This window comes from Osmia bicornis, chromosome 3, assembly GCF_907164935.1.
Source record: "Osmia bicornis bicornis chromosome 3, iOsmBic2.1, whole genome shotgun sequence".
Lineage (NCBI taxonomy): Eukaryota > Metazoa > Arthropoda > Insecta > Hymenoptera > Megachilidae > Osmia > Osmia bicornis.
In genome coordinates this window covers 3,737,256-3,763,797 of record NC_060218.1, presented here as the reverse complement: position 1 = coordinate 3,763,797, position 26,542 = coordinate 3,737,256, and the positions used below count along the sequence as shown (strand labels likewise).

The window sequence follows — 26,542 nt, the reverse complement described above, 5'->3', positions numbered from 1 at the left end:
ACACTGCGCGGCTGTCGATTAATCCTACCTGAATAATATATTTATTTTTGCGATTCGCGTCACTATCGAGCCGGGTGAAACGGCCTTTTATCGATCAGCAATCTTGCGCGCGTCACTTGAGAAATGAAGGCTTGGCTCTTGAGCTTCGAGATAAAAAGACAACGCTCTTGTAGCGACGAGAAAGAAAAGAAAGAAAGAAAGAAAGAAAGAGAGAGAGGAGGTGAGACGACCGGAAACGCGGGCCCCGGCTCGACTAACACGCATTTCACGTTCGTGTAAATTTCGTGGGCTAACGCAAACTCGAATGAATAATGCGCCGGTCCGTTTGGTTGTTTCCGGGCGTGAGATTACGCTCGAAAAATCGTGGAAATCCTGAAAGCGTATGCACAGGATGCGCGCGGTTTTCACGTGAACGCACGCACAATATTCCCCGGGTTAATTGAATCGAGATTGCTTAAGATTTCCAACATTTTCTTCCAGCAGTTCTCTTTTTTAATGTTTCCTTCGTATCGAACGAAGATAATCAGTTGCGATAACAAGTTACATCTTCCGATGTATCTGTTGCTCGCAGGTTACCTTCATCCAGTCTTTGTTTTCTTAATAAATATACCCAGTTGAATGTATTTCATTTAAACCATTTGTTCGTGGAGATTCTGCTAATTAATATAACACCGGGAATTAACGTCGTTAGCCGTTAACTTCCCGGCTAATTATCGGCCGTTCGGATCGCCGCGCCGCCGGTTAGGCACTCGAACGCACTTAATGAGACTTTAATGAAAATCCATGGTTTCGGCTGAGCCGGAAGCGGCTTGCCATTTTTCTGCGTGTTACATCACGCCCGTGGAACGCATAATGCTGTCTCATTTGCATTGTCCAGCCTGCTTTCCGATTATAGGATAGACGGCTTTCGCATTCGAGCCCGAACGCGACCGGAACCCGTTCGAAACGCTTCGGGCTAGTTGAAGCGAAATCCCGCCTATTATGTCTTGACTCGCGTGTTCGTTTCTACCGGCAAGAAACAAGGTGGGCACGTGAGACTAGTCGTAGGTGGTGGAAACGGTGCTCGATGGACCGGGTAGGTTTTATGGAAATCACCGTAGGAACGGAACGGTTAGCTAGATTTGCATTCGGAAGATTGAAATTCGTCGTGGGACGCGTGTCGTCCGGGGCGAAACAATGTAAAATTAACGTGCCAGACTGGCAGACGATTCGCTTCGAAGCTGCTCACCGTGTCGGGCACGCGTGGTCTAATTTCTGCTAGTCGCACGATCGCCGACTCGTACGATTTACGATCGTTCCTTCGAGGCGGTATACGTACTCATTTGCAAACGAGAACAAAAGTGTTCCTCTTCTTTCCATTTGGGAATACGAAAGGGAGTCTCACCTGTTACGTTTACCAGGATCTTAAGGAAAAAGGCCTGAACGGACGGTGGCAGGGATCGGTGAATGAGAATGGGGATTCCCGATAGATAGGCAGAGACAGTAAGGAAGGTTAGCACGGGTTGCTATACGTATAGCTGGTGGCAGGTAAAGCCGTCGGATAAATCTCACCTTGGATAGGTCAGGTAGGGCCAGGAGGATTCCAATAAGGAATGGAGGACCATGCATGGGGTCACGTGGCGGCTGCGACGTCTCTCCTTTTCTCTCCCTTCCTCTTCTTTATCTTCTCGTGTACTTCTTTTATCCGAGGGATCCCGCGCGACCAGGTATACATAGCCGGCTCCGCAACCCTTCTATCCTAACTTACGGGGCCACCTTTTCGCGTGTTTTCTACGTGTGCAAGCCGGTGCACGTACACGCACGCAAGGTGTGCGCGCACACCAATGGCGACAAATCACCGTCGCATCGTGACACGCGACCGACTTTCCTGCGCCTTTCTTTAAACATTCAGCCGCAAGGGTTTCTGGCCACGTGCCTATTCGGCTTTTCATCGCTTCCTCCCTGATGCACCTGCGTTTCGTTCTCATCAGCTTCTGACACCTTAACCAGCCTACTCCGAATTAATTATTTTGACCGGTGGATTTTTTTTTTTATTTAAAAATCAAAGCTGTCGAACCCGCGTTATTCTTTATCAGATATTTCATTAGTCAACCTTTTCGTAACTGACGGGACAGTGGGTTATTTTAAATAATATCGCAACTTTCGAATGCCCTTACGGTTCTCACACCTCGCGAAGATCCCCTCGGATTATATTATATATTGCACCGCGAGGAGATCGTAATCTCTGGCAGCCTCCAGTGTTTTCCCTTCGATAAAATTTTACCGGCTCGCGTCCATAAGTCTTCGTTACCAGTGGCACCAGCTCGAGAAATGCAAATTATGAGCGGCGTGGTTATCCTGTCCCACGAGTCCGATCGATATCATCTCTCACGCGTTGATGACGAATGCGTCGAAGCCAGACGAATGATTGCGGCGCGCGCGCGCGAACGCGGTGCAAGAGGTATCCCACACACGGCCGACCTTGCTGCGGATCGCAAAAGGAAATGCACTTCTCGTAATGAAAGCTATAATAGTGTAGGATAATGCAACGAGCGTACAGGCACGTAGACGTTTCAGCATCACCCACGTTTGTCTAATTAATTACACGAGAAAGAAAGAATGACCCTGAACGTGTGGAAACGGTAGCCAAAAATGTCCAGAGAACTTACAGAAGGTATTGAACGCTCAAAGATAGAAAAAAAATCATAGACTGCGATTACACGCAGCACAATTATAATTTTCGATCGTGCAACCGTAGATGACAGGTTCGATAATCACGTCATGAATATTCATCCGCGTTGATCTCATTGATAATCGCTAACTACATTTAGAAAACGTTTTCCAGCATTTTAATGTTAATTTTTCATCCAGTCGCTCGTGTTTCCCCGCTGTTCCATATTCATCGACGGAATTACCGTGCATTCGCGATAGATTGTGCGTTTTGCACCGAAAATAGAATATTTTCCAACCGCAACTGCTATGGTTAATAAAAGTCATTATTGCCTGGTGAGGTTGCACTATATTGCATCAGAAGCGTTCAGTCTCGATGAAACCGACTGCAACAATTTAAATTCATTTCTATTCTCTGGGCTTGAAACTTTTTCCCTCGGATACGTTCACTCGCATTCGCGAATGCAAATCGCTAATATTTCTCAATGATGCCGGCATTCGAATCGATATTCACGTTCGCGGTGCATCTCAAGGCTGCGGGGATCGGGAACGCTTCTAGCGATAAACGATAGAAATCACCATATTCATCGCATTTGTCGGCGAACGGAGCGCAGGTGAGCGATTCGCCGTATTTGGTGCTCGCTCGTATGCTAATTCCGCTTCGCTGCGGATTGGCAGGCCGCGGTCGTGCAGGCATGCGTCCAGTTAAAAGGACAACACGCGCGTATAATCCTGCTCGCCGGCGATCCAGTGAATTATTCCTCTCGGCGAAGGTGAACGATGTCACAGCCAAGGCGCTTTTCGTCGAACCTTCGTCGCGTTACTGTCGCTTTGCCCGATGTAATCGATGGAACAGGTTCGCGTTTCATTGTTTCTTCTTTAACCGCGAATATAAATTTAAGGAAGAAGGCGTCAGAGGTGTGTCGAATCATTTTCTCCGAACATCGCGTAGATTCTGTGGAAAGAGAGCAATGTCGATTCTGGATCATCGAGAGGGAATGTAAGGACGATGGTCACCGCGAACGCACAGGAAACAGGAATCGTCGGATTCCGAAACGATTGTGAAACGACGCGACGCGAGTCGCGATTATCATCCGACGGAATTCGTTTGTAATCCTTATGGAGAACGAAGGTCGAGTGCGTGGTTCGCGCGATTCGCGCGATTCCTGGAAATTCCCTCGGCGTTTATTAATTTCGCGCTGTTACGCAACTCGAAACCGAGCTGACGTTCGCGAGAAGACCGCGATCACCACGCGTCCTGTTCCTTCGCCGACGAGGAATGCCATCTTTCTCGTCGCGCCACAGAATTATTACATTGTCGACACCGGTATCTCGCGATAATTGCCTCTGTTTAGCGATAGATCGTTGTCCGTGTGTATTTATCTTCGGCGCGAATGAAATATCGAAGAAACGTCAGCCGCGATGCGTAGCTAACCGCGTAATTCAATTTAAATCTCTCACAATCGCTCGATTTATAGATAATGACGAGCTTTTCTTTGAAAAATAGCCGGTTTCTCGGAGAAATCAGTGTATAGATAGTTTTGCTGTTCAACAAAGTTGACAGGCATGGCGAAGCAGAGACTTTCATCGAGTTGCGGTCGCGTCCTGACGCCAGTTCCGAGCGCCATATGTCCGTATGCAGATTTTCTCTGTTCGCCGAGTCGCCTCGACACGGGGCCAACAAATTGATCGCGACATCTGGCACGCCGCGATCGATCGTTCGATCGATCGTTCACGTTACCAAGCGGACAGGGACGATGGTTATTTCGGTCGCGCGATACGAATTTCAAACCGTTCGCGATCCGAAGATTTAACATCTGCCATCGTTCGAAATTCAAAGGAAAATGTAATTCGCGCGAATCGCGTCGAATTTCGCGGCTGTGCGAGCTCTCCTATTACCCGCTCGCTGTTACAACGAATCGTAACGAGCCGGCAAACGGAATATCGGCATTATGTAATCGGCAAAAAGTGCCAGGTCGGTGGTCGTTTCGAATTTCGCGGCAAGGTTCCGTGTGAGTCAGCAACGCGCCGGGGAATCGCGAAGGAAATGGCGACACGCGGTAGGATCGTTTTAAGTGCGGATAATGCGAGCGTACACAGAAGAGAGGCGCGTGGCTAATGCCGCTTCCTGCCTCATGTATTCAAATTAAAGCACGTAACGCCGTCATGGAGCCGGGTGTAATGGTAATGATGATGGCGTACGAGTCCTATGGGACGCCACACTGTCATGGCGGGCAGCAAAGTACAATTCCGCTCGGTGGTGTCATTCGCGAGACTGTCGATGACGATGCAACAAGCACGATTTTCGTCGTGGGGGCCGTGTCGCGATGCTTCGTCCGGCTAATGCGAAATTTGCTCGCAATTTGTACCCTCTTACCTCGTCCAGCTCACGCTGTAATTACGTTATTATACGTGCCGGTGTTTAGCGTACATTAGCCCCGTGCATAAATTGTCTTAATAATTGTCGTTAGGCGGTTCGTGACCGGGGAACGAACGAGGCCTCAGCTTTTGCCGGAAGTCGGTTTGGCCTTTCGCGCAAATTCGCTCGATCGAAGGCTGATGTCTTTAAAGAATACTCCGACAGATAGAAACTAAAGGAAAGATCAGTTTCCCAGAAAGAGGTCCATCGCGATCAGTTTTTACATCTCGGCGACGTTTCTGCGCCGGTGGTTGTGCAATCGCGTTCGCGTTGATTCGCTGATATTAAGGGAAAGCAAACGGACAAAACGGAGCCGGGATCGTTGACCTGGACGACTAATCTGTCCTCAGAATCGTTCCGTAACAGGCTCGATCCTACGAAACGCGAAGCAACGAGGAAGCGCGTCACCCGTGTCTCTCCTACCTTTTTTTTCTCTTACTCGCTTCTTTTCTTATTTCTTTTATCTCTGTCTCTTTTGTGTCGAGCCGTCATTAAAACCGCTACGATTCCTTCCGGAATTACAGGTCGCTCCTTCGGGACCGAAGACGTTCCCCGAGCGACATAATTAAGAGCGACCCTTAATGTAATTTTAATAACTGGTTAAATAAACATAAGCTTAACCGAGGCATAATTTGAATCCGGATGTGCCACGATGAGCGGTCTCGATAAAGCACAATGTTAATGCCTCGGCTTAGACGAGAATCGCACCCGTCCCGCCGTTGCCACCCCTCCTTCACCCCCTGTCTTCTTCCACCAACAGGTGCCTTTTTCCTTTTTCCATCCGAGTCGTCCTACGCCTCCGCCGTGCCTTGCTTTCCTCTTTGCGTGCTATCCCGTGCGTGTTATGCGAGCTATGCTAATCCAACGAGACCATAAGCGCATCGAGCATTCCCCAAATCATGAATATAATTTTACGCCGACTGCACCGTCTTCGAAGTTATTTCATTTCTTCGCCTTTCAACGATATCATCGCATAACTGATCGTACACCTTCTCTATTCTTTTCTGCCCCCTTTTTTGCTTCCCTTACGTAACTTCAAAATGACTCTCTCTCCGACTATCAATAATATTTCGAAACGAATTATTCTCGATTACGTTCCTGTTTTTGCCGCGTCTATCTCGCGCGCGATTCGAGTGAAAGAACAACGAACGTTCGTTGATTGCTCGTCGATTAGCACATATCGAGGATTCCACGATAGCGACCGTGGTTTTACGACGGCCTGGCGTTATTGGAATAACGACGTCGAGATTCTTTGCATACGAGATGATATTTCGATGCTTTTATCGGGATATTCTGTCGGTTAACTAGCCGCGAGACCTTCGGTTTTTGCCCGAGTAATATACTGTTGCTAAATACCCGGCAACAAAAAAAAAAAAAAAAAAAAAATTGCCATTCGCTGGGTATCTTCCGTTCAAGGATAGAATGTTGGAATTGTACAACGTGTGACGGGATTACGACGGTAAATGCTGTCGAAAGAATGTCGATTTAACCGGCACCGTCTTTTCAGCCGCCATCTTTTTTTTTTCCTTTCTTTCTTTCAACTTCTACGCTCCTTCCGTCACCGGTCGATTCGCTAGGTCGCATCCCCCCGTACTTTTGCCCCTAATAAATCATCCTCCGTTGTTTAATGATCTTGATGAGACCTGAACGTTGAAAATTACCGGCTAAATTTGCACCTAACGAAAGCTACGATAACAGATCGATCTTTACCTCCCCGCTATTGCGATCTCGTTATCGAGATGAATATGTAAATCGCGTCGGGCACTGGTGCGTGTATCAGACTTTATTAATTAACGATAAATTAAGGATGGATCGCACCGTCATTCACGGTGGTCCAATTCTTTTTCTTCTCTTTCCTTCTTCCTTAGTTTCTTCTTTTTTTTTCTCTTCTCTTCTCCTTTTCTGTGTAATGTACACCGTACGATCACAATGGAATACGTGTACACGAACAACAGACGCGTATGTTATTATATTTGTACGCATGTAGGCAAGCTCGTATCGTGCATAAACATCGGACTAATGATCTAGATGGTCGTTGATTACGCGGTCGTGTTCGTGCATTAACCTACACGCTGTTACACCGGCGCGTTCCGTTTACCTGTGCGTCTGGCGCGCCTGATATTTCGATCTTTTCGTCTTCTGACGAGTTAACGAGACGTTCGAATCGCATCGCCAAAGAAAACACGTATTTCGAGTAATTAACACGGTATGCTGACGCGACGCTTTTCGGAGCGCGAGGATAGGTTTGTGGACTTCGAGCAAAGATCACCCACGAACGTATGAAAATTAGTTGAGAATTCGAGACGTTGTTATTCGAAGATCTAGGGAATTTCCACGCCATCCGCACTGGGTAGAAATTTATTTCTCATACAGATTAGAAAATTAACTTTAATTAACGATAACTGTAGGTCGCTTGTTCGTTTCAAACGAGCGTAAAATATTTTACTCCAATTCTTATTCTTCTCCAGGATAATATACCAGAGACGGTAATTAATTTAAATGATTTCTCGAAAGTTTCAGAAAACTACTTGTCCGATTAACCTGAAATTTTTCAGGCAAATAAATATGAGAAAAAGCAGGACGAATCATCGTAATAACTTTGTACTCCCACGAGAGATTAACGAGAGGTTGGAGGTATTTTTTTTTTTTTCAAACGTCCCTTTATTCTCATCCCTCCGAGACAGTACCGAGACAGTTCTGTTTCGTAATCGTTATTGCGGGTGATGCGCTTGTAAATGCACACAAGTATCATCCATAAACATAAGTGTAACGATGTAGATGGCAGCTGATTAGTCGGCCGTGTTCGTGCATTAGCTCGCGAACGGCGCATAATGCACCAGCTGGATTACGCTTGCACACAAACAAAAACACGTACACGTAGGTAGGATTTTTCTGACGCGCCGATGTTGACTCTCTCTCTTTCTCCCTCTCCCTCTCACCCTTCCCTGGATCCGCCATTGTTTACGCCGGTTTAATTAGCCCCCGTTAATGCGACCGACGATATAGCCGCGAGCCCTTATCTGATACATTTCCGGCGAATCATGGGAATTATTTCCGCGCATGCAAATGCCAACGAAAAGGCGAATCGAGTTATGCTTCCGGCACGATCCCGCCGGACGATAAAAACGAGCACGCGTGACTAAGGACGCGTTTTCATTACTGCATCGTCCTCTTCGGAGACTGCTTTTCGAGAAGAAAAAAAATACTCTTTCAAAGTGATATTTCAAAAGATTTTTATAACATCCAGAGAAACGCGTCGCGTAAAATTTTCTAATTACCCGACAAACTAATGACCAAATCAGAATCAAGATTCCTGAGAACGTAGTCATGCGATTTAAACGAAAAGGATTTAGTCACGTAAAATCGTTTGATCCTTGTCCCATAATGTTTCTCTAACAATCGAAGCCCGCTCTTTCACGTACTCGCGAACGTTCAAAGGAACATTTCTATTTAAGCTGGTCCGAGGACAGGGTATTCCAATAATTATGCTTAAAAGGCTAGTTACACAAAGGAAGAAGCAAGCAATTAGAGTGACCGAATGGGGCCGCTCTCCCTCTTCTCGGTCAGTGATCATCTTTAGGATAATATCGTTCGTATAGTGGCTTGTATTAGGTGACTTAACGAGTTAAAGCGTCCTTAACGGTGCGTCGAGCAGTTCCCTGGGATTAACTGGCCGTGCCTAAACGCGCTAATACATTACCGTGGCGGCCGTTCAGAGAGACAGAGGTAATTAACCCCGCGCCTCGTGAGTGGCCATATTTTAAGGTCCAGTTGCACGTGTCTCCTCGCGACGCGACGTCTTAATCAACAACGATATCGTCTCGAAACTTCACCTACCACCCTATTCTCGTACTCGCACGGTTCTGCTATCGCTATTTAATTTTATGAGAATTCTTGTTTCCATCATCGTTGAAATTACGAGACTTAATAGACGGAAAATCCCGGGAATCCAAGTGTTTTTTTTTTTCTTTTTTCTTCTTCTTCTTTTTCCTTGGGCTTAAACTTAAAGACCGCTCGAACGTTGAGCGTAATTTGCATCGCTTAGGTATGTTAATAACAGCAGTCTCGCTTGGTACCAGAGATTTTTGCATAAGCGTTCTTCAAATCGATGCGCTCTATATTTACCGAGACGCGTGCGGAGGCTTTCGTAGAAAATTACGCTTTTCCGTTCGCGTTTATTTTCCGTGACTGTAACGTGCACGTGAAGCCTGTCCGGCTGTTCCAGTTGATCTCTGCCAGACTTCGAAGCTGTTGCACGCGAAACGCGTGCGAAAGATTCACGGCGAGAGATCGATCTCTGTCCGAGGATGGATCGTTGGCGAAGTTTACGTCGGATCTCGAAACGCTCGCTACCTAAACTCTCCTCCGGCACGAAATGCGCGCCTACCACCGTGGTCGTTTACCTTTTTGCCCGCGTAACTCTCATTTTGATCAATTTCAGTTTTTTGCCGGGGCGGTGACTTTACCGCCACCTTCTCAGTTCGCTTCCTTTCTCTCTCGTTCGTTGATTTCTTCCTTATTTCTTTCTTTTTCGCGCAAGGATACACGGAAAAATAGATACAGTTCCATTTTTGGATAAGGAGAATATCTTACGTCCCACGTGTACATTTTCCATCGGTTTTACTCGCTGAAACTCGTCGAGCTTCTTCAATGTACATCCGGAGCGGAGAGAAGACAGCAAGGTGACGGATTGTTAGCCGGGGGCGGGCCTGATAGCCATCGCAGCGGCGCCCTTAGGACCGTCCACGAACTCGCAAGAGTTTTTCGTGCGCGATTTTACGCTGCCGAGACGAATGTCGCGGGATTTCGAGCACCGGAGAAATTTGTCACAGCTCCCGCGGATTTCTCGGACGGGCAGGTGTACGATTAGAGTTAGCGGCCCGTGCAGATTGTCTTTGGACGGACAGGTTTTCGCGAGAAATGACGCGTACCTGTTCCAACTTCGATAATGACCGGTTATACATTCTGTGACGAAAAAGGAACGCAAGTTTTTTCAAACCTCTTAGTCTTTATTTCAACAGAAGTACAAAATGAAATGATCAACCGTTAGTATAAAAATTAGAAAGTCGAAAGATGAAATTGAATATTTTGTAATTAATGTTGAAGTATTCAGATGACAGTCGGCGATACAAAAGTACATCGTCCAAAGCATTTATGGCATGCCGTATTCAAATCGCCTCTCACCGGTCTGAACAATGAAGTCGCGAGGACGAGCGGTGATTTACCTGTCCCCACGTGGAACACGGATATAAAACCGTCTGTCCCGGTAATTAGCGGTCGCCGGTGAACGCGTACAGGCACCTTTCACTGCGCGAGAAAAGAAGTTACGATCTCTTGATTACTGAATAATCCAGCGAGCAGCTTGGCTCTGATTAACCGGTACGTCGACTCATCGAGCAACCGCCTGAACCCATCTTTCTGCCGATCAGACTCGGCCAGCGAATGAATCGGCAAAGAAACATTTACCCAGCGAAAGTTTCTACCGTTTTAATCGATCGAATCGTCGAAAGTCTATTCGTACACGCGGGAGATCCGTTATCGTTTGTCGATTTTCTTCTTGTAGAACTCGCATAGCTAATCGTAGAATCGTATACGTGATCGATCGTTCCTTTGCCGATTCGTAGTGCAAAGAGGATCGTGAATGGAATGGCAAACGTTCGATTCGTCGAAGCACGTAATTTTTTACCCTCGATCGACGGTAAGCCTGAAACGTGTTTATTAGCAAAGTAAATTTTTCATAAAAATTGCAAATACCGCGAATCTTTCATACGGCGAAACGTTTACCGTGAAGCTCTGTTACGAATTAAATCGAAGAGATTAGTCGATGGAAATAAGATCCCGGAAGCAAGTGCGATCGGCGCGGTGCGGCGAGGCAGTGAACGAACAACGCAAACTATTATTTAACTCTAATTGATGATGGTTCGTGGGCTGTTCCACATTGATGGTCATCGATAATCCCTAATGATTCCACCGTTTCGCGCAACCGCTGAGGGGCACGTAGTCGAGCGCGGACAACCCGCCGATCCTTTGGTAATACAAACACCCGCTAAACGGATTAAAAGAATGATTATTACCCGCAACGTGACCGAACTGTCGAGTCATCGATACGCGTCGAACCGATCGCCGAAAATAGTACACCGATTACTACCCGTGTATACACTTTCTTTCTGTAACCTTTCATTCCGGCGCGTGTTTCTCAATCTGATACGTCCGGCAAAATAAAAATAACTTGGATTACTTCATTACACGGCAACTTTCCTCTATGATATCATAAATTTTGAGGACTCGTCGAGCCTGCTCAAACGATTAATTAAACGTCCAAGAAGATTCGTAGCGTCGTGGAGTTTGAGATCGAAGGTTTGCGGAGTGGTTGCTTGAAAGTTGCATCGAACGAAACAATGTAAAAGGATTGAAGATGAAAAGAAATTCAATGCGAAACGCGATCGATCAGGAGAACAACAATGTAAGATGGAAATTATGTAGTCACGGTGGCCCTGATATGCTCTCGGTGAAACGAAGCGTCACAAAGACGGTTAGTCCTGGCGCAAGATCCTTAAGGCGAATCGTAAGCGGCTGCTCCGATCAGTCTACCTCGGCCTTCTTCTATCTCTCTTCTTCCCTTGTCATGAAAAAGAAGGTTCCAAGTACAAACGCACCCGCGCCGATGATTAACAACCAGTCCCAGCGCATATCTCCGGGGCCCGACGAGCTGGCTAATCGATTAATATACGATATCGAGCGCGCACGTCCCACGGCCATTGTTTGTTGTTAATTACACTGATACATCTATTCGAGACCGGACCAAGAGGCTCGGTTGCGACTGCGATATTCGACCGATCGACCGCCTGCCGTCCGGTATTCGATCTCCGACAGGATTCGAATCGAACTTTTGACACGTATCGAGACGCGCGTCTCTCTTTGCCTAACTCCGATCCACTTTGAATCGATCAAATAAATATAATACACACTGAGTGATCTCGTATGAAAAAAATTAGATATCTTGATGGTAATTTGGAAACAATTTTTCTATATTTCAAGTTGAATATAAACAGTAGGACGTTGGATAGATTTCGTTTGGTAGACCGGTAAATAGCGGCGTCGTATTGTAATATTTCCCGCGAACCGCGACACCTCGTCACGAATTCTAATTGGAGAGGAGTCCGGTCGTCCCGGGTCCGAGGTGGATCCAACGGGGTCGCGCACGATAGTCGATAAATATTAAACGACTTTCCACCTGCCGGCGTGGCCGTAGCTCGCTCGACCGTTTGCCCAGCTGGGGCAGGAGGAGAAGGGAGAGCAGAGGGACTTCCGACAGGGAGATGACTGAATGTTAATTAGCGAGGCGTGACAAGTGTTAAGTAATCCATCCATCGAGCAAAGCGCAAAGAGGGAGGAGCCTGGTTTAACGCTCGGCAATTAACGCGACACACACCGCCGCCACGCACCATCGAGGACGAGCAACGTCCCGCCGGTTCCCGCCGTTCCTGCCGTAATTAGCCGTCGATTTAACAGGTAACCCCGGCCACGGCTGAAAAGTGAAATGAAATTTCGTCCCGGCTACAACTTTCGCGACCTCCGCTTCCGTCTAACGTTATTTTCGAACGATTCATCATCCGATGACGCGTCTACTCGTCATTACCTTTGCGCACGTTTCAATGCGAACGATTTCTAACCTACACAACGCTTTTACTTTCTTTTCATTTCGGCGATTGATCGATGATTGCGAAATACCAGATAAGAATTTTTTTTAACTAAACGAAGATTGGCAAATGATAGGAATATTTTGTCATCGTCGTATGGATCGGTTTTGTCATGGTCAACGTCACATTGTCCCATCTAGGACAGGTCCGACGGAATACCAGATGCAGGACGCTTTGTCCTGTCGAATCTAATCTTTACTTTCGATCGTCCTGCCTGCCTTGGTCGCGTCCATTATTATACCTCGCGTACAAAGCTCCGAGAATAAAAAATTCTATCTATCATACAAATTTTAGCCCTCTGCTGTTGTAAAAAATTAAAAATTCTATAGTCAAAGTTTTGTTTTGTATATACACGCTTAGGTCGAATACGTTACTGTCCGTGATATCTAATGAGGCTATTAACACGCGCTGCACTACCGAAGAAACTTCGTCGAGCGTTTATGACATCCGATGACCTACCTACCGACTTCTATTAGAATCGTGTACGATCACCTTGATTGAGACATTTACTAACTACTACCTCGACCAGACTATCCTTCCTGATTATTTCAACGCGAGTTTCAGACAAAATTATTGATCACTAAATGAATTTATTCCATCGTGATCGATGAAATGATTTCACATGAAATCGTCCTCGTTCAAGCGCAAATTGCAAGCAATTTCGCAGACAGTACGGGATTATTTAACCGACGAAGGAGAAGGTCTTTATAACGCTGAATAATCACCGTATGCAAATTGAAAAAGGTAATAACCTCGGTGCGAGTAGTGTCATTTCGATCGCTGATTACACCGAAGAAGTTATTACTCGAGTCGGTGGTTCACGGTCGTTTTCAAATTGTCGTGAATAAACAATCCCTAATGACCGCGTAATGATATGGCTCTAAGGCAAGAATGCGAATGAAGATCCAACGAAACGGCGAAAGGATTTCGCTCGAGCATAAATTCAATTTTATCGAGCGAAATGAAGTATAATCCCTTCTAATTTCTCCAGTTAGACGAAGAATTTCGTTTAATTACTCGGATGAGCATGCGTTTCCTTATCAAACTTTTCCTTTTCTCTGTTGCAGATTCGTGCGAGCAGCCGGTTGCGGATCGACCTTACGGTGAGTGACTCACGATTTCTCAATCCAATCTAACGAATCGGAGAAATATCACGGAAACCTTGTGTTCACCGGTATCTTCCGCGAACAAGAACGTTCTTTCCCGTCGCGCGTTTCGAGCTCCGTTTCCATTCAGGCTGTCCCGGTTTGTGCAAATCGTTTATGCAAACGGGTGAATTAGATCGGATTCCAAGAACGAACGTTTCAGATAGAAAGCGCGATTTGTTTTACGTCCTCTCGCTTTCGATCTTTCGTCGGTCAGATTCGTGAATACGGAGCAAGAACTTTACGATCGGTCGCCATTTCTTCGGGAACCTTTCCTTCTTTTTTCTCATCGACGTGGATTGAAGTCAACTATAATTTCGACCAGCCACGTCACGCTTAATTAATATTATTTAAAAGTGGATCAACCTTGGGTACGATACCATCGGAGGGTGTTGCTTTCCGAGAGCGTCTTCTTGTTGACATCAACTCGGCGAACGTTAGAGGGATGTAAAAAGTCGCGTTGCATCCGGTCCGGTTGCCCTCTATGCCAGAAGTCGTAAAATTCAGCGTCGTGCGATTCGGGGCCTGGTGTTTTGTCCCTCTTTCGAGATTATGATTACCCTGGCAGCCACCGTGGCTAATATCACGCAATAAGCACGGTGCCTCCGAGAAATCCCCTACCCCTTGCCACCTTCTTCTTCTTTTTCCCTTCCTCCTCCTCCTCCTCCCTCGGTTTTGTCCCGTTCTGCCTCCTTTCCGCAGGTATATATATATAATATGTGCCACCGAACCGGACGGTGTAAACGGGTATCCGGTGGAAATGCGTGAACACCACGGGACGGGTAGTCGAAAGAGAAAGAAAGAGAGAAAGAGGTCCATCAAACGAGCCGCAGGACCCACCGAGGTCATCCTAACTTCCCTGGAGCGACTTCATCTTCACGGTCTGTTCCGAGTTCGAGCACTCTGTTGGAATTTCAGTTCCTTCGCGGTATCGTCAATAGCGATCATTTTTATTGTTTAAGTCATTCGAACCAATTTCCATGTGGAATTTTTATAGATGGATATGGCCATTTTATTCTCTAATCTTTTTATATTATTCCTGGTGGACGAAGGAGTTCGCCATTTTTTTTTTTTTAAAGGGTTAATGGCGTTTAAGAAATCCGCTCGATGAGCTCGCTGGTAGGTAGATAATCGTCCTCTCCGGTCACGAATTTATCGGCCACTAAAACGTTGTTTCGAAGTGATCGCGATTCGAGGGAGGGGGTGTAAGTTGGTGGTGGTCGCTAGTCAATCAGGATGACGAAGCACGTGGTAAAACGTTTTCGAGTGTGGCGAGGGGTGGCGGCGATTTTCGACGGTGTAGAATCAACAGGTCCCGGTTATGAGAGTGTAAAGCGTTTTGAATCCAACCCCTCGAGGGGTATGATTTCTCTGCGCGAATCTCCTCGTACAAAAGGGGCGAATCTCGTCAGCGGGGGGTCCCGTTTCACTCTCTTTCTCTATCTTACCGTCGGAGAATTCTCCCTGTCCTCTTTCGTGTCACGCAGCAAAGCGTCGGCACGTCGTGTCCTGGGGGTGGCCTGCGACCCTACGACACGGGGGTGGCTGACAGCCGATTAGGACAAGACGGGAGAGCCCCCACGGAAAACTTAAAATAACATCGCTCGATCATCCGGCTGTCTACGACGACAAGCAAGCAACCAGGCTACTCTTGTATTCAGCTTGTCCCTTCTACCTTCTTCTTCGTTTACGCTCCTCGTGACCTTCTCAGCGGGTATCACCGAATCGAGGTCGTATTACCAGCGATCTGTCTTCGGGATGGTATCGCTTCCGCTTTGGAAAAGAGCATGATTACTTTTATTACACTTTAGTCTTCTTTAACCCTTTCGATATAAATTACAATTAACAGTCGAGGAATTAATTCTGCATAAAATATAAAAAAGCCATCGAAGGATCGATCTCTTTCCGTTTGCTCGAAGTCGAGCAGGAAAACGCAGCAAGGCAAAGTTGAGCACCTCTTCGATGCTCATTACAGTGTGTCCCGCCCCCGGCTGCGGGTAATCAGGGTGTGCGGGGGAGTGAGGGGGCGGGGGCGGTGGGTGACCTCGCCCGGGGCCTTTACTCTTCTCCTCGCCGTCTGTCTATCTTTCTTTCTCTCGCCCTCTCGATCGTCATCCACCTTCCTGTACGCTTCTATCCCTTCTCCTTGCTTCGACGCTTTCGACTACCTGCGAAGGTGACGGAGCAGCAACTCTCGGTTCATTCGGAATCGCGACCTTGCCGGTGCTTTGCATTCGTCGTGTATCAACGGCCGACCACCCTCGGTCCCTTCCTCCCTCACCTACACCCTGGTAATTGCCGGAAGTTGCATGCGGGCGTGCGCCGCGCGAACCAACCGGAATGTCGTTTGACGTTTTAATTCCTTCACTCGGGGCTAATTTCCTTGGGATCGTTTCCTGTAATAAGCGCGTATCTACCCTTCCGATTTGAAACAGTTATTGGACGAAGATTCGAAAGGGTTCCGGTTGAATTCGAAACTCGTTGAATCTGATTTGTTGATTCATCGAATAATATCAATGAGGATGATTAACCCCCGGTCACGGTGGACCAGGCTCGAGCAGTATAGTTCGAATGAATTGATGTTTTCGGGATAGGGAGAGCAATCAGTGACGGGAGAGAGCCACCGGGCTATTTGGCCGCGAATAATAATAATTATGGGAGCCACTCTGCGGAGGAAATGGCAGATGGTAGGAGATGGAAGGTGAAATTTTTTTCGTCGATCCTTCGAACTTCGTCCACTATGTTACCTTCAATTTTTATATAACCGTAGTAAGAAAGAATGTAAAAGAAAAAAGAATCAATCGGAGTTTGATCTGATCCACCATGGTTTTCCGTTTCATCGCACGCGATCGGCTGCGTTGAACTCTCCGCCGCGCCGGTCGGTCCACGAATGCATCTCCGGTGAGATGCAGTTTTATCGCTTCCTCGAACGACGGTTCCGCGAATAGTCGGAAGACAGGGAAGGCAGGCAAGGCAGCCAGTCAGGTCGAGTTGAAATTACTCGAATTTTATATGCACGTAGCTCGATCGTTTCCAAGAAATTTTTTACACTCGTTGCGTACGATATATGCGCACGATTTTCCCCGTTACGTATCGGAATGTGGTGTACGGTGGTGATGCACGATCGCTCGTTTATCCCGTTACCAGGCTCTTTCTTTCCACGACCGACAACGCCGAGTGCCCGTTGTCCGCGTCAAACTCGTTTGATAGGCGAGCAGGAAGAAAAACGTGGCCGAGAGTCGTCTTGGGAGCATCCCGCCAGTCCTTTGGCTATTCCGGAATGGTCAGACCGGGTTCAACTGGTCTGGCTCTCGGAGCCGGCGCGTCGCGTCGCGTCGCTTGGCGTTTAGCCTGTCAACGATCGTCAAAGAAATTTTTACGTCGACGTAGCGGGGCGAAATTCCTTCGTCTTCCTTGCTCGTTCGTTTCGGAAGCACAGAATTTCGCGAGGTTCGCGTGGGTGGATCAGGAGACAACCGAAGACCATCGGTATCTTGATTGCTAATCTCGAGGGATTCGAAGGATAAAGAAATCCTAAAGTAGACGAAAAGCTTCTGGATCGTGTTAACGTAGCGAGAAAATGAGAAACGTCTGTATTCGGTTTATCCGCAGGATCTCGGGTTAACAGGCCCAATATCTGTTCACCTTCGTCACCTGACGTCAAAAGCGTCGTTGCTACCTGGTGTACCCAGGACAGTCTAGTAGCAGAACCATCAGACGATGGTGTCATTCTTGTCTCCCTTCCCTAATAGCCTCCGGATAGTCGAGACTACCCTTCGTACGAGAAAAAACAGGGTACGAGAAAAAAAAAGCTGTTCCCTTCTTCGTGATAATTTTCCATGTCCTACGCAAATTCGTGGGGTTTCGTTTGAAGCGTCCATTGGCCAGGGACCTCTATCAAACAGGTATCCGCATCCGGTTTCCATCTGTTCATGGGAAAATAGACGCGTAGAAAGCGCGCGCCTCCATATTCATGGGCGACTCTAATCTCGAACGCAATGATTCTTATTCCACGCTCGTCCACGCTCGACCTCGATTAATAAGCGTTTTAATATCGTCGAGAGTCGATGCAAAAGGCGTAAATCGTCCGCGGGAGTTTCTTCTTGCGTCGAGTTTTTCAACGTTCCTACGACGAGGATGCAACAAGCGTTCGCAGTCGCAGTCGCCGCTAAAGGAACATTGAATCCGTATTCATGAATGAACTATGCGAGAATCGAGCAACGAACCGCCGGCAGGACTATTATTTAGCATAGCCACTTTTTCTGACCAGCCCCGCCGTCCGTCATGGCGGCGTTCGTCTTTGTATCGGGACGAACGACGATGACGATGCACGGACCGAGCAGGGAGAGTATCTGGAGCAGGTCCGTTCCTTCCAGAGGATCTCCTCGACGTAACTAATGGATGCCAGTCTTTTCCGTTGGCACGTTTTATTATTGTTATCGGACCCCGCACGACTTCTGAATGTTCATCTAATTAAATTGGGCGATGGAAGTTTCGTGCGGCTTTCTTGGAAGATTATTCTAATTTCGAACGATCAAAGACGGCTGCTGAGATTAGGCATTCGGTTTCGATGACTCGGACGGGTTAACGAGTTTGATTTTTAAACCATATCGCGATAATCTACAGCGCGCATTTTGAAAAATATTAAATATTCCACGGACCGACGAATCCAAACTGTTTCGTAGAGGATTCTACCAGTATGCCTTGATCGATCTTCTTCGAAATGCTCGGAGGGTTTCCTCGTCGGAAATGGTGCTGTAATCGTAGCTGGCTCCCCTCGCGCGGACCTCGTACAGCGAGGCTAATCGACGACTAATAATAAAAGGCGGACCGAGCGTGAGCGGCCAGGAGCTGGCAATCAAATGAACAATGACACCGTCGCGAGAACTGTTGGCGCGCCGTGGACATTGTGCGTGGGATTGGTCGTTGGCATCCTCGCCGGCTACCAGGTGTGCGAGGCAAAAGCGGTCGTGCAAGCAGTAGACGAAAGCGAGAAGGTGTCGTTATACGCGTATGATGTCGAGAAATCGCGTCAAAAGTTGTTTTCTCTCTATCTTACGGCCACCGACAAGGGTATTTACGAGTCACTGGAAACATCATGAAAAAGGGAACCCGACTATTAGTCCACGTACGTGAGGATGCTCTTCTGGATATTATACATCCACTCCATTCCCTCCCTCCTTGTGCACCTCTTGTTCATCACGATTCTCTTTTTATTCTATCCGAGTAATTAGGTATAATCAGGATTCGTTGAACTAATGGTACTTTTCACACGAAATCCCCATAGGGATGTTCAGTTGTCGTCATTAGACGTTAAACTAATTTTAGTAATTACGAAGAATCTTCGCTCTCAATCATTGTTTTATTAGAATTTTCATTTATACGGTAGAGAGTGCATCAGAGCATTCGCACTTGGCGATCCCGAGTTTATGAACATAAATTACGATGCGAAAGGGGCTGGTTGATCGGTGCCGTACACTCGGCGTGTTGCGGTTTTCGGACGATCCGATCCGAACCGCAGAAAGGACGATTACCGGGCTCGGTCATCCGGCAAACGACTATTAATGATATTTTGTGTCGGATCTGCATGCTTCGACCCTGGCAAAGGGAGCCGACCGTGCCGAACTTTCGTGTTCTATCGGCAAAAGTTTGCAACATACCGCGGCTGCTGGGCAAGGGAAAGGGTTACGCGTACCGATATAACGTGGTAATAACGCGATAGACGATCGAATCGAGGCTCTCGCCACCTTTCCCGCTTTTTCCCTCGAGCTACTTGGAATCGTGCAGCTCCACCTCCGCGCGAATACGTAGCAGCCGATCTGTCGACTATTTATTAGATCGGAGATCCTCGAATTAACTCCTGTGTGGGCGATCAGTTATCCGAGTACTCGTTTCTACGTTACCCGTAGCAATTTTTATGTTTTCATAAAAATATACATCGACGCGAAGCGATGTTACGTTCGAAAGCGAGCAGTTGGCCCGTTGGCGAAAAAAACATAAAGCTAATTCGTGCAAGCTCGTAGTTCACGGGACGCATAATAAACGGTGGTACGACGAGGTGGGTGGATTGCGTAATGCCGTTTAAATAACGACGGTAAGAGATGAAAGTCACCGGCAGGCATACGTTCGCGGTCAGGTACGGTGTGGGATTAAAAATTGGGACCGGAGTTTAACGGCGGATCGCACGAACAGGGCAGATACACAAATCAGGCCGTAAAGCCGATCAATTAAACGGCAGGCCGCCGATCTGCCGCGCATTATAACCGGTAATTATCTGTAATTAAATATTGGCCAGCCGCTGGGGCCAGTTTCACCGAGCGCTTCGAGGGGGTGTGTTCGCAGCATTTCTACCCGCGTTTACTTTCTTCTCTTCCTTTTGCTTCCCGTTGTCTCGCTTTTATTTGCCGGGATACGCGATGTTCTTAGAAAAAGATTTGCAGGGAATTTATCCCTTTACATTGATCTAACTTGTTAGAGAATAATAATATTAATAATATTTTTTTTTCGAAACGCGATCAAAAGGTGGTCCATCGTGCAGGATGGTAGGTTAGTCCCTTTACAGGGGGTAGTAAAACTACCCGTTGCATTCCATCGGCCGCAGGGACGCAGACTCCGTTTAGGCATCGCATGACGTTCGTCTATTTATCAAGCGGTATCATCATTCGCCTTTCTCCACCGTGATGCCGCCCCCTACGGCGATTTAATCTAATTTGTATCGCCCTTTGTTAATCGCGGCCGCGCCGTTCATTCGTACGGGCCCCGCAAATCCGGGGCCCCATCCTCGCCCAAATAAACTACCGTGCGTCCACGCTATGTCTCGACTCGTCATAATAAACGCCCGACTCGCCCATCGACCTTTATCAAGGAAATTTCAACCACCACCACCGAGACCAGCTCGTGAATAGCCAGGAATTTTATTAATCCTCGCGGTGATAAACATTTTCGTGGAATTCAAAAAGATATTGAATTTAAAACCCTATAGATTCGCTATAAATCAGTCCATCAGGATCAATCGCGTCGAGCCGATAGTTCGATCGGGCACCGACAAGGCGGCCGATTCGATCGATGGAACACAGAGGCCGGCCGGCGATCGATCGATGGATCAATAAACCACGTGGATGGAAACGCGTGTACTCTCACTCCCACCCCGTCTTCCTCGTCCCCTTCCCCGTACAGATGTGGTTGTTCCCCTTCTCGCTTCCCACGTGGGTGTAACATACACGAACGTATCCCCGTAGGAGGGAGCCGAGAATTCGAGGCACATATTAAGCAGGATTATTTATCGGCACGGCGTGCAAGGGCTTGATTTGATTTAACAAACAGCGCTGGCTAACAAATTGATAAGCGGTCGCGGTCGGCAAAGATCAGAGGGAAACCGAGCCGGTACCGATCTCTTACGCGACCAGGGATGTAGTACTTTCAACGAGAGGTTCTCTCAGGTCAGGGCCGAAGGAACCGCGCCGCGGTGCCCACGGTTCTTCTTATCCCTCGGTTCCGCGGCTCCTTCAGCCCTTGTGCTTCGTGAGAGGGCGCCATTAGCATAGGGGGACCCCCCACGGCGTGCACGGGACCCGCTGCGGTACTTCACCGGTACACATTATATAGGTGAGGCCTGATATATAAACCGGCCTCATTGATTTATGGGTCGAACGATTCCTTTAATTATAATACGATATTTATTCAGATGAGAGCGCCGCGCGCCGCGGCCGGTCGCCGGAGTCACGCTGCTATATGGTAATACCCGCGCTCCTAGTCTCCTTGCCCCCCACCTTATTTTTTACCTTCATCTGTCCACACCCCCGCCGACGATGCTTCTATAACTTTGTATCGCGAATAGAACGAGCCGGCTTCGATTAGGTCGCTGTTACGGCTTTGACCATTGTTTGTTCAGCGGTTCCTAATTTTTCACGGATTCCTGCGATGTATCGTTCTAATTAGACCGCGAACGGGCGTTAATTACACGGCATGTTTGCCGAGCTATGAACCGTCTCGCGAGTAATGGACCGAGCAAAAATGCTGACTCTTGATTTCAAACGATCCTCGTCGTTCTCACCGCGACCTGTCCACGGTGTTTGCAATTCAAAGCGAGACATTTATATTTCCTCTTGTAACGAAGCCATAGCTGCATTCTGCAGTCACGATTAACCAAACGACTGAAGATTGCTCTCACGAGTCCATTGATAATAAAATCGAAGAAATTGTTATTGCGAAGGGCATAGCGAATAAAGGGATGGCGCAAAGAAAAAATCGCGTGGGTGGAAAAAGAGAAGACACGGTGGTAGCACGGTTTGGATCTTGTTCCCACACGTATGGATCCCTCGATCGGCGATCGTTCGACTCGGTAAAACACGTGTAGGTTAATTACCGACATGCCGTATGAGATTGTGATATTAATCACGATTAAGCGGATTTCGAGGCGCCCTGGAGCCTGGGTATGCGCCGCCCGCAGCACGGATCTGGTTCGAAGGAACACTTTGGTACCCATTGATCTTCCATTTGTTCGATTCCATTTTTTTCATTAGAATCATCGACTCTTTCAGCCCGTCATTTTCGTCGAATGACTTTTTCTCGCGTTTCGAAATAATATAACGTCCCTTCAGAACGACGGTTTTGGAAAAAAGAAATAGGAGATTAAAACGATTCCGCGTACCGGTTCGAACGTAAGGGCGCAGTGGTCGGGCGAAAAAACGAAATAGTGTACCAAAATGGCGGAACGGAGAACGGGCACCGGATGGCTGGTGACGAGCCACGAATGTTTAGGCGGCACGATTAAAACGTCTCTGGTCGTGGCCCTCTGAGAAATCGTATCGCGGAACGAATGCCGATCGATCCACGGCCACGCTGGGAATGCGGGGGTACAGCGTTTGATTTATGCCGCACGCCACGCTCGCGTGTGTGCACACGTGTATACCTTGCCGACTAACAACACGAGATTCGAGAGAATTAAAACGTTTCACGATCAACTACCGTCCGCGATTATCGCCTCCCCTCTGACCACATTCGGATCCATAATCTTTTATGCAACTATCGGATCGTAAATTTCACCCTTTTCGAGTCTAAATACATCATTTCCGAAGACTAATCATTAAACTGGTATCCGTTCGTTCAAAAATTTCCCTTCCACCGATGATTCGATATCATTAAGAAAGGAAGGCGCGATAAGAAAGGAAGAAAAATTAGAAGGTGGCACAGATGGCGGCAAGGGATGCAGCTGGCCCATTCGTTGATGTCTCGCCGAGGAAGACGGGTTGATCGAACGAGCGAAGCAAAGACAATGCGATTAATTTTAAACAGCGCCGCTCGTCCATGTCGGACATGAGAAAAAAAAAAACGTACGATCCGACGTATAGCCACGAGGCTCTCGTGTGGTCACGTGTGCATAATTAGGGACAAACCGATAACGGCCCGCAACGCTTGTCAAGCGGTTAAGCGTTACCCAGGGCCAGAGCCAGCTGGACTAATGATCTCCTTGGGCAATGCTTGACCATCCTTCGTCCCTCCTCGCTTCCACTTCTTTTCACGTCTTCTTCATCCATTCACCGCGCGAGACGCATTATCACTGTGCTCATTGTTACCCGCTCCCCGGCTACAACTTCATCCGCCTGCAATGCCACACTCGCTACCACTCGCGCCTTTATGATTACCCTGATGAGTTTCGTTTCTCGCCGAGAAATTCTCCATGCAAATTCCGCTGGAATTTTATTCGTACGAAGGTTGCCGTCACGGGACAGTTGTCGTACGGCCCTGAAATAGAGGAATGACAGGGTTGAAAGAGTACAAGAATTTCGAATCGTTCCCTTACGATCGCAATTGATATTGCGCGTTAACGCGAGGGGAATTGGAAAAAGGTGCAAATGATTTTTACTCGCTCGTTTCTGGCCGCGGGGAATTAGCGGAGCTCACGCGATCACCGCCGTGTTACAATCAGCGGCAGAGCAATGGACGCAACATCGAAATTGCGTGCGTCTTTCCATTCGCTCCTTGTCTAGTTCTTTATTATTTGCTCGCAGCTTTGCCCGAGACTCCTTCGATCGTTCATTGATGACTTCCAATCGATGCGCATCCTCCCTGCGATCATTTGTTCGACACGTCGCGTCTGAGTGTGGTTTTCAGTAATCTCTTTTTTTTTCTTTTTTTATTCGATTAATTAAAATAACGGTAGAGGGAAAATTCTATTTACGTGAAGTTGATTGGGGACGATACGGTTCGGAGAATTGAGATGTTCGAATAACAGGAGCTCGCTGATTTCTCTCTTTCTATATCAATGATTTCTAGCTAAAATAACTCGAGCTCACTGTTCCACAGTAAGTGGAGTCGAGCATGAAATTTTGCTGTTTCGTTCTACTAATGATTCCAATAATAGCTCGGCAGGAAATTCAATTAACCGAATATCGTGCAAAGTTTCGTTTAGATAAATGAACTTTTTGATATATTAACAGACTTTTAATTAATCCCCCAGACTGGAGTTATGTATCTTCCTTAATTTGTCGAATCGTTGCCCAATGAGTACTTTAATATTCGACTCTCTAATTTACGAGCTTTTTGTATTGCGTAACGTGCGAACTTTCATCGTTGTGTCGAGAAGGGTTAACATATGCAAACACCTTTCGAGACTTTTAACAGCATAGACAATGGACTGATTGATATGTTTACGGAGTGGTTACCCTGGTTAGCTGGAGCCACCATATCCACTGTTACCTGATGATTTAAGGGCCATATATTATGGACCCCTGCCACCACCGTAGTACCATTCGCGTTTCAGTACCCGTATTGAGACGTTCGTTTGCTTAGCAGGAGACAAGAGTAGAGAACTGCTAGTACCACATTTATTCTTTCTATAATTTTAAATTCCAAGCCTCGTAAAAATCAGGAAGCAAAAGTTAGGAGAAACAGAAGTAAGTTGTTTCTAAATGAAACAACAGGGTGTCCGAGGATTATTATGAAACAGATCGGTAGAAGGTGGTGGAGAATGAGAGGATCGGGGCTATTCCGAGCACGAAATAATTCGGTGTTCCTTTCGGAGGCATCGACGAGAGGTCATGACGTTCACGAAGGTTATGACACTCGTAGGAGGACAGACGAGGTCGAGAACAGAGGTTCTTCTCTCCCGTGGGTTGATGGATGGTCCTGCAGAGATATGACGCCGCGATTGGCCGACCGTAAAGCAGCAGAGAATCATCCATACGGATCCTTGGTCAGCTTGCCTCCCGTCCGCCTTCCCGTAATCCGTCCTCTTCCGCGATCCGCTTGATCCGCTTCGCTTTATCGTTCGTTTCACCGAATGCCAGCTGATCTGCCCCGTCCATTCCCTCTTCCTACGGTGTTTCTTACGAGTTCGTTTTACCGTCCGTCAACGGCTATACTCTTTGACCAGCTCCTTCAAACAATTTCCTTTTTTTTTCTTTTTTTCTTTCGGAAAATTCGAAGATTTTTATCGAGATCAAGCTGATCGTTTGTTTAACGCGCGGAACGTTGGCGAGTGTAGGAGTTTCGAAAAATTTGACGAATAGCACGGAAAGGAAGCTTGACGATAAGTAGACACGAGTCGGACAGTGATACTGACGAATGTCGCGTTTCACGCGTCGTAGGCGTACTTGACGTGCGTGTTGCGGGACGAATCGTTGCACGTGGGTGGGCGAGAGTCGCCCTTAGATCGGCCACGTCTTCGCGATCGAGGGGAGCACCGGTGCACGATCGCGTGTTTTATTTATCGCTCGACGCTGATACTACATCCACGTACGGGAGGCATTACTTTCGAAGGAAATACGCCGACGCGATCGGCGAAAGTAAATCAGCCGATGTCCCGTGGCTCGACTGGGCTGTTTGCAAAAAATTTACTATGGCGGATTATTGATGCTTTTCCGGTCATACGACTGACGATAAGCTTTTGTTCAGTCTCGAAGAAATTCCTCTTTCATTTGATACGAAAAAAGTTATAAAACAATGGAGTTAACATAAGAGAAATTGCCTCGAATTTTCCACCGAAGGTTATATTGGTTAAAGACCGAAATTTTCAAGACAAAACGAACGGAAGTTTGCGAGCTGTCCCGATTTCTCGGGCGTGTGATAAAATAAGTAAAACAAACATCGGCCGAGGCGGTACCGGAAGAAGGAGAAGGACGCAGGACGAGGCCGGAAGGGACGTCACGTGCGGGACCTTTGCCAGTCGCTTTCTCCCTTCGTCGAATCCGTTTTTCCCTCTCTTGGACGCGGCCACGCATCTTCCTCCTCGCTGTTGCACCAACTTCTACGCGAGCAAACAATGTCGGAATTCGTTACCTGACGAACGTAGCTCGTTTGTTTTTACTCCCTCAACTTTGTGTCTTTTCCTTCATCTATCGTGAACCTAAATTCTATTTTTCAAAATTCTTCTAGAATTCTGTTAAAATACCATTGGTTAAGTTTTTTAAGAGACCTGCCAAGAGCGAAGAGTCGAATAATCCGCGGTAAATGAAAGTCCAGCTCGGAATAAGCTGAAATTTTCCCTTTAAAATGTGAAATGATCGAACGGAGGCGAAATGGTCGATACGGTGGTGTTCAGGGGCGGAATAGAGGGGTGGTGGGTACGTTGCCCCCTTCGAGGACCCTCTTCCATTCAGTCTCGTAAATAGCTGCCGTTCTTGAAAGAC

General features: G+C 47.3%; 1 protein-coding gene across 5 annotated transcripts in view; it reads left to right on the top strand.

Moving 5' to 3' along the window:
• Positions 1-26,542, top strand: part of LOC114878099 (POU domain, class 2, transcription factor 1-like) — a 91,762-nt gene that overhangs the window by 6,704 nt on the left and 58,516 nt on the right. For all 5 annotated transcript variants that reach the window (XR_006829278.1, XM_046285068.1, XM_046285069.1 and 2 more), the window contains exon 2: positions 13,836-13,871. Coding sequence is in view for 4 of the 5 variants with exons in the window: in XM_046285068.1 (XP_046141024.1) it covers positions 13,836-13,871 (36 nt within the window). In the remaining variant the exon portion in view is untranslated. The remainder of the gene's footprint in view (positions 1-13,835; positions 13,872-26,542) is intronic.